Source organism: Plecotus auritus (assembly GCF_963455305.1).
Source record: "Plecotus auritus genome assembly, chromosome: 4".
Taxonomy (NCBI): domain Eukaryota; kingdom Metazoa; phylum Chordata; class Mammalia; order Chiroptera; family Vespertilionidae; genus Plecotus; species Plecotus auritus.
Genome location: NC_137775.1, coordinates 66,600,493 through 66,616,099, shown reverse-complemented (window position 1 = coordinate 66,616,099; position 15,607 = coordinate 66,600,493). Strand labels below are relative to the sequence as shown.

At 36.6% G+C, this 15,607-nt stretch overlaps 1 protein-coding gene across 1 annotated transcript in view; it reads right to left on the bottom strand.

Moving 5' to 3' along the window:
• Nucleotides 1-1,057: 1,057 nt before the first annotated feature.
• The window catches only part of FILIP1 (filamin A interacting protein 1), a 185,766-nt gene continuing 171,216 nt past the window's right edge, over nucleotides 1,058-15,607 (bottom strand). The window contains exon 7 of the mRNA XM_080664014.1: nucleotides 1,058-3,436. Coding sequence (XP_080520140.1) covers nucleotides 3,396-3,436 — 41 coding nt within the window. The 3' untranslated portion in view covers nucleotides 1,058-3,395. The remainder of the gene's footprint in view (nucleotides 3,437-15,607) is intronic.

Here is a 15,607-nt window from a genome sequence, read left to right as displayed (position 1 = left end):
TTTCTCACATAGATGTTTCTCTCTCTCTCTCTCTCCCTCTTTTTCTAAAATCAATAAACATATCCTCAGGTGAGTATTAAAAACATAATAGTAAGATAAATAAAACATTAGTGGTCACTAAGCAACATTAATTCCATGGAACTCCCAATTTTATGAATTTATTACAATAATTTTTATTGTTTTTCCTCTTTGCCTTCTAATTAGTATTTTTAGCAGAGGTATAGCACTGGAGGTCCAGAGGGGGATATATGCCTCAGGTGCCAGTTGTGTTTTTTAAACTTCCATTATGCGTTTTTGTTAATTTTAGAATTGTTGCTTATCAAATTTATGAACACACCCTACCTTTGCTCTATTTTTTTATTTATTTCCAGGAAAATTCAACCACAGCATAAAGAGAAAAGACACAAACATATTACAATGTCTGACACAGCATTCACTCTTGCTCTGCCACTGATTTTTAGAAGCTGGGAATTATTTCAGAATTGTTGGCATCTCTGTTAATGCTTAAGTTAGATATTCCATACCATGAATTGTTTTATGGTTGCCCTAAGATACACTTAATTGTTCACATTTGTGAGCATTACAGGTATCTAATATCTGAAATATTTACTCTATCCATATTTTCATTAAACCCTAATATTTTATTAAATACTTGAAAAAAATCTTTGTAGAAGATACCCTCAGAAGACACTCCTCTCAAAAAAAAAAAAAAGGGTAAAATAATGGATTAGTTTGTTGTATCTTAAACTGAAAACGCTGATTACAATCATACATCAGAAAACAGAATTATTCCATTCAAAACTGATTTTCATTCATATTGATGATTGGAGATTCACTTACAATAAGAGATAGAGAAATTATGTAGCCTACGATGCTGCCAGACTTGCATAAGGGACAGTTTTTTTCAATTGAATGTGGATATTGGGCTATGACTATCTATGATATTGTTGTTTATTCATGAGCTAAGGATATGACTATTTGTTGTTTTCTGTTTGCTGTTAATTTTTAATATTGTGTTCTATTTCAAAACAAGTTTTAAAATTTTTAAATTAATTTTAACCATCTGTCACTTTAATTCCACTTGGGTTTCAACAGAGGACGTGTTCATAGCATGGGCAGAGAAAAGCTCAGCATCCATCTAAATGACCAATTACACCGTCATCCTCACTCAGCATTGCAAGTACCAAACTTCATTATAAACTCGGGAAAAATAAAACTTTAGATCCAAATATACATAAATTACTTGTAGCATTTTAAATTAAAGTCAGGAAATATTTAAAGGCTTATCTTCTAGCCTTTTCACAATTAGTGTAATAACATTCCCACAAGTTGAGAAAAAGTTATTGCTTCAAATGTAATCTGTGGTACATCTGAATATTTTTGCCGTCAGAAATATTGGCAAAAGGGGAACTTAATTGTGAGTGAAAAATATATAACAATACTAAATAAAACCCTTCCCTAGTTGAAAATGTCATTCAGAAACATTTGCAGAAAACACAACCCAAAACAACAATTTCTTAAATCTTCACACAAATACATCTAGTTATCTTAATCAGTAATCAAAACCCTGCAGGTTATGTGACACATACACAATCACTCAAGCTAGGGCAAGCCTACTATAGCATTTCTTTTACTTACAAAGGTCAAAACTAATTTTACATAAAATATAGTAATTTCATATATAATACCTATTGACTATAATTTGCTAATTCCACAAGGTATACCTTAATACCTTACAAAGTTACATAGGGGAGGAAATGCAATATCAATTTTTCTATTCCAGAGACTCAGTCTGGACTCCCCTCTATGGGCATGTAAACCTGGGTACAGCCTGTGGTCTGGAGAAATGGGCCAACAGTATTATTTGTGTGGTTTTTAGCTATCCGTGTGACACCCAGAGCATAGTTTCTTTAATCTAAGTAAAGTTACATGATAGATGATTCCTGCCTTCAGAAACTGATGTGTCGAATATTTATTTATCTTAGTTACCTTTTAAAGACCTTATTGACAACTTGTCCACATTGACAAAGTCTTTAAAAATAAAAACCCTATATTAAGGCTTTCAAGTAGACTTTAGATGCACATTTTCACATAAATTTAAGTTCAACAGCAGCTCTGACATTGAGATTTAAGTAATTCATGTGCTTTTTATCTTTAAAGAATATATTCTCGCCCTAGTCGATTTGGCTCAGTGGATAGAGCAATTGGCCTGCGGACTGAAGGGTCCCAGGTTCAATTCTAGCCAAGGGCACATGCCTGGGTTGCGGGCTCGATCCCCAGTAGGGGGCGTGCAGGAAGCAGCAGATCACTGATTCTCTCTCATCACTGATGTTTCTCTCTCTCCCTCTCCCTTCCTCCCTAAAATCAATAAAAATATTTTTTTAAAAAAGAATATATTCTCTAACCTATATGTGATTTCTGAAAATCTGTCCAACTTCTATCTACAAGAAAAAAATTATCTAGGCATTTCTATTACCGTTTTTAAAAAAGATGCTGATACTCTGTAGGTCAGTTTTTATTTTTAGGCTTTCATTTAGGTAGATTGTGAGAACTATCTTGATATCCTTATTCTAAGTCCTGTACATATAAGTAAATAATGCAAACAGAAATATAGTTGAACTACTGGTTGAAGCTGTTTCTATAATCCTTACATGTTAAACTCATACATCTCCTTTTATTCATTTGTTCCATATTAAAATCAATTCATTCAAGGGTTTTGGCACAGAACACTAGAAAGAGCAACTTTAAAAACTATCTTTAAGTGTTTAAAATTAAACTTTAAACCAGACCATTATCTGTTAGTGTTGAACCGTGATCAGAACCACAGCATTGTACAAGCAATAATAAAAACTCTTCTAGAAGCTCCTGCTTCTGTTTTACCTCTTCCTGAATTTCCCCCAGGAAATATATAATGTGGTACTTTCTTTTCTTCAGAAATAACAAATTGATCAAATAAAATGATTATAGGTTACTGTTGTAAATGCACCAATACCCATGCTTTGAAGAACTGACAGTGTATTCTACGGATATACTATATGTGCCATAGACTATGAAAAAGGAAACACTTTAGGGAAAAAAATCACATCACAAAGTGTATTATAAAAATAAATTACATAGCATGTGCCCATGGACCTGAAAGCTTTGCAAAAGGAGGAGAAATTGCTTTTGACACAAAGATTAAATTGCTCTTGCAACCTATTTTTATATTATCAGCAATGCCATTTTCAGCTTTTACATTATATCCTCAAAAAAATTCACTGGAAGTAGAAAATTATTTTCAGTAGTGATCAGTAGCCTGGAGGACCTTAGTGATGATGGAAAGCTGTAGTAATACTATCCATTCAACAGGGATTCAGAGGCAGTACACACACCCAGTATGTGCTTGATTTACCATTTCATCGGGAGTTCATGCGTAACTGGTGAATGATGATGCTTTCTACAAAGAGAAGAAAAATACAGCATTTTCAATTACACTGAAACTCAAATTAATAGTTTATGTGAGGATCAATACCACATCATTTCATTAAAAGACCATAGATGTTAAACAACAAAACAAACAAAAACAGGTACATGAGCCCAATAGCTTTTCCTGCAGTTTTTTTACTGCTCTTGGGTAACATCTTTGTATTGGCGTAGGTGCTTTACCTCCAAAATTCTTAAAGCTTTTCAGAACCCAAGTCTAATATTCTAACAATATTAGATCAATTTTACTCAAGCAAAGAACTAAACACAAAGACAGTAATTACTATATACAAGCCCCATAGTGGGAAACCAGACTATTTCCTAGAAGTAACTCACCCAGAAGTAACTCTGTTCTGAACAATATTCATATACTTTTAATTTCTTTTTTAAAGCATCTGAATTTGAATTTTAATAAAGAAATATTCATTATCTATTCTTAAGAAGTTAATAAACACAAATAACTTACTTTTGTCTCTGACTGATTCTTTTTACATGATTCCATATATGCTTTTAAATCTAAATTCATTTGTATAAAAGTAAATAAAAAATAGATTGAGATAGCAATTAGAACAGTATGAGCCACATTGTGGGTGTGTGATATTTATATTTATTGATTGATTTTATTTTATCTTAATCTATATGCCTTCATGAACAAGTATCTCTTTTTTTTTCATTTTATCATTCAAGGATTGTTTATTGAGGCCCAATTACGTGCACATCACTGTGCTAGGCATGGAACTACATTGGTGAGAAAAATGACAGAGAGTCTTGTCATTGCTGAGATTATAAAGAGCATAGGAAAGAAATAACTAAGCTTCAAATGGTTCCTCTGTCTGAAAAAAACTATTACCTCTCTGTCACATAAGGCAATGTTGTAAGTGTAGAAAATAACATCAGGGTTTATCAAGAGGGTGAGAAAATTTCCACCTATTATTTTCATTTTAATTTTAAATACTAGTTTAATTTTGTTTTTACTTGGGTAATTTATATCTAAGCATTAAATAAAGTGCATTATGTCATAGACCTATTGGTTTGTGCTAATTATGTTCAGTGGGTCAAAAACAAAATGTTTTTTTTTTTAGAGAAGAAATTCTTTTACTGAATTTCAAATCACACACACAAAATAGGTGAGAAATTCTCTTATCATATTTAGAATCAAAATATCCCTTAAAATATTTACATTTTACAGTAAAAAGGATAGCAAAACACAAAATCGTGTACAAGCTTAAGTATTCAAGTTCCTGAAGAGGCAAAAGGGAAAGGAAACTAATGGTACCACAAAACTGTCAGATACATGGTAACAAGTGCCTTCAGGAGCGCAGATTAAAGCAGTAACTGTTCTCCCTGGGCTTCTGATTCTTGGTCAGAAACCACCCAATAAACTGATTAATATAATCTGAGTATGAAGTTGCTTGTCTTTGTGTTGCTTCTCTAGTTTCTTTAAAAACAGTGCAATTTAAACAAACTTACAGAGTACACATGACTCTCAAATTAGTCATAAAGAACATTCACTAGAGGCAGTAAATAGCGCTTTCATTAACTGACCACTAGGGGGAGATATTTCCATTCTTTCCTTCTACCTATCAATTAAATTTGGGATAAAGCAGGTAAGAAAGCAAAATAAAATAAAATGTATAAATGTTTTATGTATTTAATAATATGTAAATATAAAGTTTTTGTAAAGCTTTTAAGACATACATACAATTTTTTCACTATACCAGAAACCTTTAAGAATCATCCTCATGTTTCTCATTGGAACACTGTTCTAGCTTTATAATTTTTCAGTGCCTAAAAATGTATCAAAATCTTAAGGCAAAAACTAAAAACACTAATTCAAATATTATGTAGTTAAAAATTACTATCTAAGATTAATATGCTATTTTCCACTCAACACTTTTTTTTTTTTTTTTTTTTAATTTCTGTAGCCCTAACTGGTTTGGCTCAGTGGATAGAGTATAGGCCCACTGACTGAAGGGTCCCGGGTTTGATTCTAATCAAAGCATGTACCTCGGTTGCGGGCACCATCCCTGGCCCTGGTTGGGCGTGCAGAAGGCAACGAATCTATGTGTCTCTCTCACATTGATGTTTCTCCCTTCCACTCTCTAAAAATCAATGGAAAAATATCCTTGGGTGAGGATTAACAATAACAACAAAATTTCTGTAGTAATTTTCCTAAGAGTGAAAATACATAGTTCTCAAATCTCCGTAATAGAATTATGCATCTTTCCCATTTTCCTCTTTAAAAAAAAAAAATAGAAAACATACATTTTGAAAAGTGAAATCCACAATTGTTCTTATTGTAGATGTAATTCAGAATGCTTGTGCCTTTGTTTCCTCACTACAGAATGAGGGTATTGCAGATCATCTCTAGAATCCTTTGTGGAGTTACTATTTTGTGTTACTATCATACCATCTTCCCTCACCTTGAGTGTGCAGATCTCTAAATTCCTAGAGTTGCCTTCTCTTAATCCTAGCATTTTGTAATCTCCTTAATAATAATAGCTCTTCATAATTATCACTTGGTAAAAATACATATGGCAAAAGGGTTCATCCATACATAGAAGAATGTCTCCGTTGGACCATTCCATTTTATTATTGTATTTAAGTTAGCAAATGGTCATCTATGCATGGCATATATGCTAATGCTATTAATCAGATTGTGTTATTAAAAAGACTCTCAGAAATACCTGACAATGCTAAATAGAGTTTTTTAAATTCTACTTTAATAATAAGATATGGAGTTTAACACTTATGTTTATAAACTTTAAAGGAATACAGTTAAGCTCAAGTTATTTTGTTTTGTATAAATGGAGACATATTTTATCTTGTTTCAGAGATAGTGAGATAATACCTATATGATAGTGGCTCTATTAATTGATACTATTTATTAAATCTATCTTTGCTTATCATCTATGTTTTCCCCAAACCTATAAACTAAAATAAGAATTGCCTGGCCACTACACAAAATTGTGAGAAATATTTTTTTAAATATATTTTTATTGATTTCAGAGAGGAAGGGAGAGGGAGAGGGAGAGAGAAACATCAGTGATAAGAGAGAATCATTGATCGGCTGCCTCCTGTGTGCCCCACACTGGGGATCGAGCCTGCAACCCCGGGCATGTGCCCTTGCCTGAATCGAACCTGGGAGCCTTTGGTCCGCAGGCTGACGCTCTATCCACTGAGCCAAACCAGCTAGGGCAAGAGAAATTTTTTTTTAAATGTTGTTTTAAACCATTAAATTTTGAGATGACTTATTACACAGCAAAACTCTCTGAGGGAACCTGACTGGTGTGGCTCAGTTAGTTCAGTTGGTTGTGCATCATCCTGTGCACCAAAAGGGTGCTGGTTTGACTCCTGCTTAGGGCACATGCACAGGTTTCCTGCTCAATCCCTGGTAGGAAGCAGCCGATGTCTTGCTCTCACATCGATGTTTCTCTTTCTCTCTCCCTCTCTTCCTTTCTTGCTAAATATCAATAAAAATGTCTTGTTTTGTTTTTAAATATATTTTATTGATTGTTTACAGAGGAAGGGAGAGGGATAGAGAGTTAGAAACATCGATGAGAGAGAAACATCGATCAGCTGCCTCCTGCACAACCCCTACTGGGGATGTGCCCGCAACCAAGGTACATGCTCTTGACCGGAATCGAACCCGGGACTCTTGAGTCCGCAGGCCGATGCTCTATTCACTGAGCCAAACTGGTTAGGGCCAATAAAAATGTTTTTTAAAAAATAACTATATGAGACATATGGTGACCAGCAAAAAAAAAGAAATGCTTTGGGGATTAATACCATTATTTGTCTTTAAAAAAACAAAACAGAATTCCCAAGTCTCTTTCATTTTTTTATGATTCAGTACAATAAAAGTCTCAAAAATTTTATTGAAGTTACAAAGTCATTGTGCAAATCTTACTCCATCTCCTACTCTGTCTTCACTGAATCTCAGACTAAGACCAATAATAGGTCATTTAGGTCCTCTAAAGTGACCTAAGTAATAAGTATAATTCTATAATAATTTTTTACGGATACCATTTTTCTGACATTCATAATTTGTAGAGGCAGATTAAGACCAAAGGCCATTATTAATTACCACCTCTTTCAACAAACTCAAAATAGCAAAGCACTTAAATTTGGGGCCTTCTGATATGCAGACATTTAATAGCACCATTTCCTTTTTTTCTAATTGTAAGAAGAAAAAAAACTTTAGTTAACATACACACTTGGAGAAATTAGATTTTTATATATGTTTGACATTAACAGTTTACCAAAAACACTTAATGGCATTTTCTTCTATGTGTTTCTCTCAGGTGTTATCTTTATTTTTTTAAGGAACTTCAGGTAACATACTAAATACATTATTTGTTATTATGATACATTGTGAAACGATGTAAAGTATGAATTCATGCTTTTATTACACTAACTAAAATACCTTCCATGGAAAGGAAGTTTAACGTATTATCAATTCCTAATGACAGTTGACTCCTGAACTCACTAACTATTCATCCTCCTTGGGTGGTATCTCAAAACTACTGGCCAGCCAGATGTTGAGATCCAAGATGGGATTTGGAAATTTGGGGGAGACTATCTCTTCAGTGATAGAGTAGGGCAACCTGGCAGCAAATTCGAATTCTGATTCCTCCCAGGAGAGCTCCTCGGCTGTGGAGGAGGAAAGATGAACTCCTTGGAAAGTCATTGTCTTCCTCCCAAGCAATGCATATGTTCATGCTCTGCCAAACTCTCTGCAAGGGAGCACATGAGCTCTGAATTTTAAAAATCTCCTCTAGTAAATGAGACCAGATCACTTTTATAGAGAGCCTCTAAGCTCACACACCAAAGACAAAAAACATAGCAGAAGTTCTATTTACTGCAGGACTTTGTATCCTCAAAGGAGGGCTGCTTCATCCACAAGAAACTGCATACCAGGTTACAGAAAACATTTGCTCTTGAGTTTTGCATCAGTTTGTCTGGCTTATGGCCTGCTTCCCAGGTCCCATAGTCCCTACGCCCCAAGGGCTCTGCCTGGAGAGCAAGGCACCAGCTTAGGGCTGTGCTGTTCTTCCTGCCCACCAGGTACCAACCCCAGCTTTGAAGTTGCTGTTCGCTAGGTATTTTATCCACCTGCATTCTGTACCTTTAAGAAATAGGAGTGCCTAGATATTGTTTACTCTTAGGGTTTTCATTTTAATAAACTGCTTCAACATTCAGTCCTATTATGACCGCATTCATAAATTAATCACTTCTGATAAAACATCTGTTTTAAATAGGAAGTCCCATAAACTTCCTCTGCTGACTTGGACTCATTCCTTCTTTTGGATTTAGCTCAGCTAATTAAAAATACTTCCGTTAATCAGTTCTGTCATTTTCTTCAGGAAACTTTTCAACCAGATGATATAAATTCTCTTGGGGTTTCTCTACCACCTAATAGTTATTTACTTCTTTCCAAAACATTTCCCACTCCATCATCAGCCCAAATCACCCCTTATCTCCCCAGGTCACACAAGTTACCAATAATCACAGTTATGCCTGGTAACGTCTTTTTCAGGCAAGCTAATCCTTATCTCTCACATAGATTACTGTTTCCCAGACACAAGCAAATTGGAACTAGTTCTTCTACATATAACATTAATTATTTTTTTAATCTAAATTAACTGGTGGAAAAATAGGTAAATATTTGAGCCACAATACTCAGGTTCTACCTTTTTGGAAACAGATGCTAACTGCCTAGTTTGAGCTAAGCCTATGACTGGTCACACAGAATAGCATGGAAAATAGCATTGTGGGTGAAAATTGAAAAGGACATTGTGCTTTTTAGATAAGTACAACAATATTCATCAAAGTAAGTATTATTATGAAAACTTTGTCACATAGTTTCCATGTAGATATCTCCATGTCTCAAAATCCTTTGACAATATTATTTTGGCCCAATGAGTATGGATGTTTTAGTCTATATATATATATATATATATATATATATATATATATATATACACTTTGCTCACTTGAAGTAGTTTCATATGAAATAATGAATAATGTACTGGGAGAAAATGAAGACCTGGGTTCATCATTTAATAAGATGGTTAGACATCTTTAAGCCTTAGAGTTTTTCTTGTTTTGTTTTTGTTTTCATCATTAATAATAGACGTAATTATCTTCTGGATCTCTAATGTCTGGTTCAGCTCTAACCAGCCCTTGACTTTGGAATTCTGTCCATCACACGTTAGTATAAGTAGAAAGGCCAAAACTACTTTTATCAGATAAGCAATTAACCATTAATTCTTAGGAAAAGTGTTATGGCAGAGTCCTTTTAAGTTGCTTGCTAAACAATAGTGAAGCATATAACATTATGAGTATAAGAAGGAATGCCAGAATCATAAAAGATTATAACTAAATGCTAAGCCAAACCAAGGTGAGGTGATTTGCCAAAGGTTAGATAGTATTACTCCAATCTCTGGTATCTAGTCCACTGTTCAGCAATCCATTCTTTCTGGAGATTCAACTTGATATCTATTCTAAATCTACATCCTGCTTATTGAATTGTTCTGATACTCTCGTAACAGACCCTGCTAGTGGCGACCCTGCTAGCGATTCTCAACCTGTGGGTCGCGACCCACAGGTTGAGAACCGCTGCTGTAGAGCCTAAGACCATCGGAAAACACAGATATTTACATTACGATTCATTAACAGTAGCAAAATTACAGTTATGAAGTAGCAACGAAAATAATTTTATGGTTGGGGGTCACTACAACATGAAGAACTGTATTAAAGGGTCGCGGTATTAGAAAGGTTGAGAACCACTGCACTAATTCCACTATCTCTGTTACCTCTGTGTTCTCACACATGGCATGTCTGCACCCTCCATATCATTCTCACGGGCTTGCCTGGCAGACAAAGGGAAGAAGCAAGAACCCCTCTTTCTTCCCCAACTTTCAGCCACCCTTCAACTGCTGGTTTTCTTTTTCTACAGTAAGTGCCCAGGTTTTGCAGCAATGGACAGGCTTTAAACCCCAAGACAGACTCTGAAAGCATGGTTTGTCTTTCTCGTGGAGTCAATGTTTTTAAAAGAGACTTTGAACATAGAAGGTCACCTCCACCAGAAAGAAAGGTAGGAGAAAGGACAATCAAGGGAGAAGGAACAAGTTGATCAAATCTAGGGAAGGTGCCTGGCCTGCTATGCAAGCCATTCTGTAGGCATGGGAGGCAGGAGTCCGGACAAGGGAAAGGGAGGGATGCTCAGAAGACTGAGGTAGAGAGCTAGGTCACAAAGAGCCCGGAGTGCCATACCAAGGAGTTGGCATTGTATTCTACAGGAAATGATGAATCTTTGCAGGGTTTTCAAATAGAAGTGTGATATGACCAACTTGAACTTTGGAAAACAAAATGGAAAATGAAGCAGAGAGTTTTCTGGCTGGAGACTATGAAGCCAGTTACGAGAGAATCAGAACAATTCAGACTGAGGAATCTCAGAGGACTGATGAATCTCAGAGGGAAGGGGGGTCGGGGTCAGGAAGAGATTAACCAAATAATTTATATGCATTACCTGTGGACACACAATAGAGTGGTGAAGGCCTGGGGCAGGGCAGGAATCGGTTGGAGGGGGGCAGGGGGAGAAAAAGGGGGACATCTGTAATACTCTCAACAATAAAGATTTTTTTAAATGTACAATTAGCCCATAATAAAGGCTAAAAACATAAAAAAAGAACTATTCAGATGAGAATTAAAACTGCAACTCAGGCAGTGGTGGGAGAAATGGAGATGTGGGTTCAGCTACTTGAGGTTTTAGGGGGTAGAATATGAGAGACTTAATGAATGAGTCTATTTGATGGGTGAAGACAACAGGGGGGCCTCAAATAGCTCCCGGGTTGCTAGCTTGGGTCATTAGGTGGATCAGGACATCCACGCTGATGTGGAGAATAATAAGAGGAGAAGACTTGGAAGAGGGTGGAGAAGGTGTTGAGACTACTTTGAGACAAGTTGAGTTGGAGATAGAGGCTTGGTAGTTTTCAGCATATTGGTGATAGCTGAAGCCATGGGAGTGCATAAGATAACAAGGACTAGCATGTAGTGTAGGAAAATTGCTTTTGATAGAGACAAGGGAACAACAATCCTTAAGATGTAAGCATAAAATGAGGAGCCATCAAGGGAGACTGAGGCAGAGCACCCAGAGAGGTCAAAGGAAAACCAGAGAAGATTAGATGTCTTGGTCACAGAGGAAAAAGAGCATAACCTCATTCTGTTTTCACCCTTTCCAGAGACTAGAAATTTATTTTATGAAAAACCAACCTAAGAAGTTCTGGACCTACGTAAAGAATTGGCAGCACAGACTGAATACAGGGGAGTGGAAAAGTTGACACAATGAACTATGAGACTCTCCATCTCCCCTCTCCTGACCTATTCCCAGAGAGGTTACTGAAGGATTTTTCTCTGTAGAAACTATTGGAAAATATACTCCAAAAAATAGACAGGCAGGCATTCATATGAAGGAGAAGGAGAAGGAGGAGAAGGAGAAGGAGAAGGAGAAGGAGAAGGAGAAGGAGAAGGAGAAGGAGAAGGAGAAGGAGAAGGAGAAGGAGAAGGAGAAGGAGAAGGAGAAGGAGAAGGAGAAGGAGAAGGAGAAGGAGAAGGAGAAGGAGAAGGAGAAGGAGAAGGAGAAGGAGAAGGAGAAGGAGAAGGAGAAGGAGAAGGAGAAGGAGAAGGAGAAGGAGAAGGAGAAGGAGAAGGAGAAGGAGAAGGAGAAGGAGAAGGAGAAGGAGAAGGAGAAGGAGAAGGAGAAGGAGAAGGAGAAGGAGAAGGAGAAGGAGAAGGAAAGAAGAAGGAGAAGAAAGAAAGAAAGAAAGAAAGAAAGAAAGAAAGAAAGAAAGAAAGAAAGAAAAGAAGAAGAAAGAAAGAGGAAGGAAGGAAGGAAGGAAGAAAGGAAGGAAGGAAGGAAGGAAGGAAGGAAGGAAGGAAGGAAGGAAGGAAGGAAGGAAGGAAGGAAGAAAGGAAGGAAGGAAGGAAGGAAGGAAGGAAAGAAGCAAAGGAAGTAGTAGAAGATAAGAAATCCAGAAAACAGAGGGTTTAACATGGCAAAAGGACAGCAGGACAGCTGTGCAGCAGGCCTAGAGGACAAGCAGTCCAGAGTAAGTAGGGAAGCAGAGGACTGAACTAGGAAGGCCTCCAGGGAAAAACATGAAACTGATGTGTTTCAAGGTTTGGTAGGTGTTTGGCAGACCTATTGGAGCATTTGGAAAAAGTAAAGATGGATACATAGAAAACCAAGCAGATGAAAAATTAAGCAATTATTCATATAAAAGGGGAAAGTGATAAGAAGAAGGAAATAGTCATAGTACACTACTTGACTCAGCAGGAAACAATATTTAAATTTATATCAGAAACATATTAATATATAAACATACAAATGCTGACTGGTGATTTATTTTTTAAAATGTGTGGCCCAGGCTGGTTGGCTCAGTTGGTTGGAGCATTGTCCCATACACCAAAAAAGGTTGTAGGTTTGATTCCCTGTCTGGGTACATAACTATGTTGTGGGTTTGATTCCCCAGTTGGGGCACATACAAGAAGCAACCAATCAATGTTTCTCTCTCTCATCAATGTTTCTCTGTTTCTCTCTCTCCCTCCCTCTCTCTCTAAAAATCAATGAAAACATATCCTTGGGTAAGGATTAGAAAAAAACACAATATGATATAATCATATTGGGAGGATGGGAAAAGGGGAGAGACAGGACATATGAGAGGATTAAATCCTCAACCATCATGACAATATGGGAAGACAAAAATTAATATCTAAAATTGATGAATAAAAAGTCAGAGTACAAGTATATTATTTAGTAATCTGGAGAAACATCTAAGAGTTAGAAATTATTTTCTCTAGGGGGCACAACTTAGGGAAAAGGACAATAAGGTAAGGAACAAATGTTTTCATTATCTTTTACCACTGGCTGATATTTTAACTATAGATACAAATGAGCAGTAATAAAAAGTAATTCAAGGATAAATGGAAAATATGGAAGTGGAGGCATTACAGTTTGAGTGTCTGTTAATGGCTTAACTTGGCAGGAGGGAGACAGGGCAGTAGCTATAGAGGACTGCACAGCTGAAGAAAGAATTGTTATAAAATAAAAGAGGCCAGAGCATATTTATATCCGGTGTGGAGGTAACAACTGAAAAGGAGAAGTTGAAAGAGCAGAGATTGAGGAGCTAAGTAATGAGGAGACCCTGGAGGAGGAGGTAGGTGGTTAACACTAGCCTTCGTCTGGGTTGGGGAAATTTTGGAATCAAACATACCTGTTTACTGGGAAACCATCTCTGTGGCCATCTTGTTGCTACTTCCTGTCTCTCTCTGTCCTCTGTCCTCCCACATAAATGTGCTTTTACTATCTAACATCCCTGGGGGTTTCCAATCAGGAAAGTCTCACTCTTTCCCTAGTATTCTAAAGCTATGAAGGAATGAGAAGTTCCAATCTCTGCATTCTACATTCTTGGACATGTTTATTTCCCTGAAATTATACTCTTCCCACATGGCACATCAAAGCTATTTCTTCCCTCTCTTCCTGAAGATATTCAGTAAGAGATCTTAACACCGTACCCTTAATGAAGACAATAAAATCTCTAGCAAGCCCACTATCATGCATTAACTTGTCCTCAATGAAAATCTGATAAAAATGCAGTAGCAACTGAATGACTCTGTTTAAGCAGGTGACTTAGGAAGGTCATTTTCAAGAAATAATAAATACCCTTAGGGCCATGTCCCATACAGAAACGTTTGTGCTGACCATCATGCATGCTAAATGGTCAGCACATAATTATTCTCAGGAAGGGAATACCAGGGCCTCCTCTGTCCCTGTGAAGATGGAGCCCTGCACGTCCTCTGGGGGGCGCCATCACATTGAAATCTGTGGAAATGATACTCCTTCCCCACCCCCGCTGCTCCCCAGGGTGGGACTGAGCAGCAGCTATACACAGCAGCTCTGGTGAGACGCCTTTTATTTTACTACATGTTCCAGGACAGGGAAACGACTCTAACCTTTTCATCCCATTCACCCTTATAAAAGCACATTAAACTGCATCTTAAAAACATTATACTCACAAATGGAAGCTGGAGTTGGAGTGCTTTTAATCCTCCACCTCCTGTCCCCAGTGGATTTCATTTCTGATATGTGGTTTAGAACCAAGTTATCCAATAAATGTAGAGTTGATTCTAAAATTACAAAGAAAACTGCCATGGCAGTTGCTCTTTATCATTTCTGAAAAGTGAATACGTGTTGTTCTGCCAAGTTTTCTTAGTAGTTGTACTTTGCAGGTGGCTCTGTTCCAGGGTCCAGATGTATAAACATCCTGTACATGCACTGCTAAGCCTTTAGGAGTGCTCTCCCTGCAGATGGTATGGACTTCCAGGCAGAAACGACGTGAGCATGATGTGAGCAGGTAAAAGCAAACACAGCAACAGGGACAATAAGATTATGATAAAAGTCACTGAAAAATGGCAGGTAAAGTCAAAAGGAATGCAGTGTTTCATACTTTTGACACCTTCAGTTGCTTAAATACAGTATGTTATAGTACAGTAGCAATAAATACCCTAAATGCCATAGAATGTCCTTGATTTTGAAAAGGATTGTATCCTCTTTACAAAAGGGGGGAAATTCCCTTTAAAAAAAAATAAAAGGCAGTATTCAAAATGGAAAGATCTCTTATTTAAACTTGTTCAAAGTCATATTTCATGAAATCTTCATTCTCAGTCTCTCTGGTTTTCTACCTTGAAATCCTATTATTATGGCATGTCTCTCATGGTTGCTCAACATTTTAAAATACATATGCTGAGAACTGAAGAGCCGTAGGCAACAGATCGGATTAAAGTGAATGTAAATACTGTGAGGCATCTACCACCATCGTGTGTAATTTAAGTCCAAGTTCTGCAAGGGATAGGAAATCTGGTGTGAAAAGAACTTAGAGAAGAGTCTATTTATCATGAAGCATGATGAATCAAGGGCTAAAAAACAATCATCTGGGGTTTTTTATCTTCCCCACTCCCCACCGCCAAATATCAAGAGCAGGATCTATCCAGATATATGTAGTCCTCACAATTCAAAAGTGGAAAAATAACCTGTAACTTTGTAGTTATTGTATTTTTTTTAAAGTTCACCCCATTGAATAAA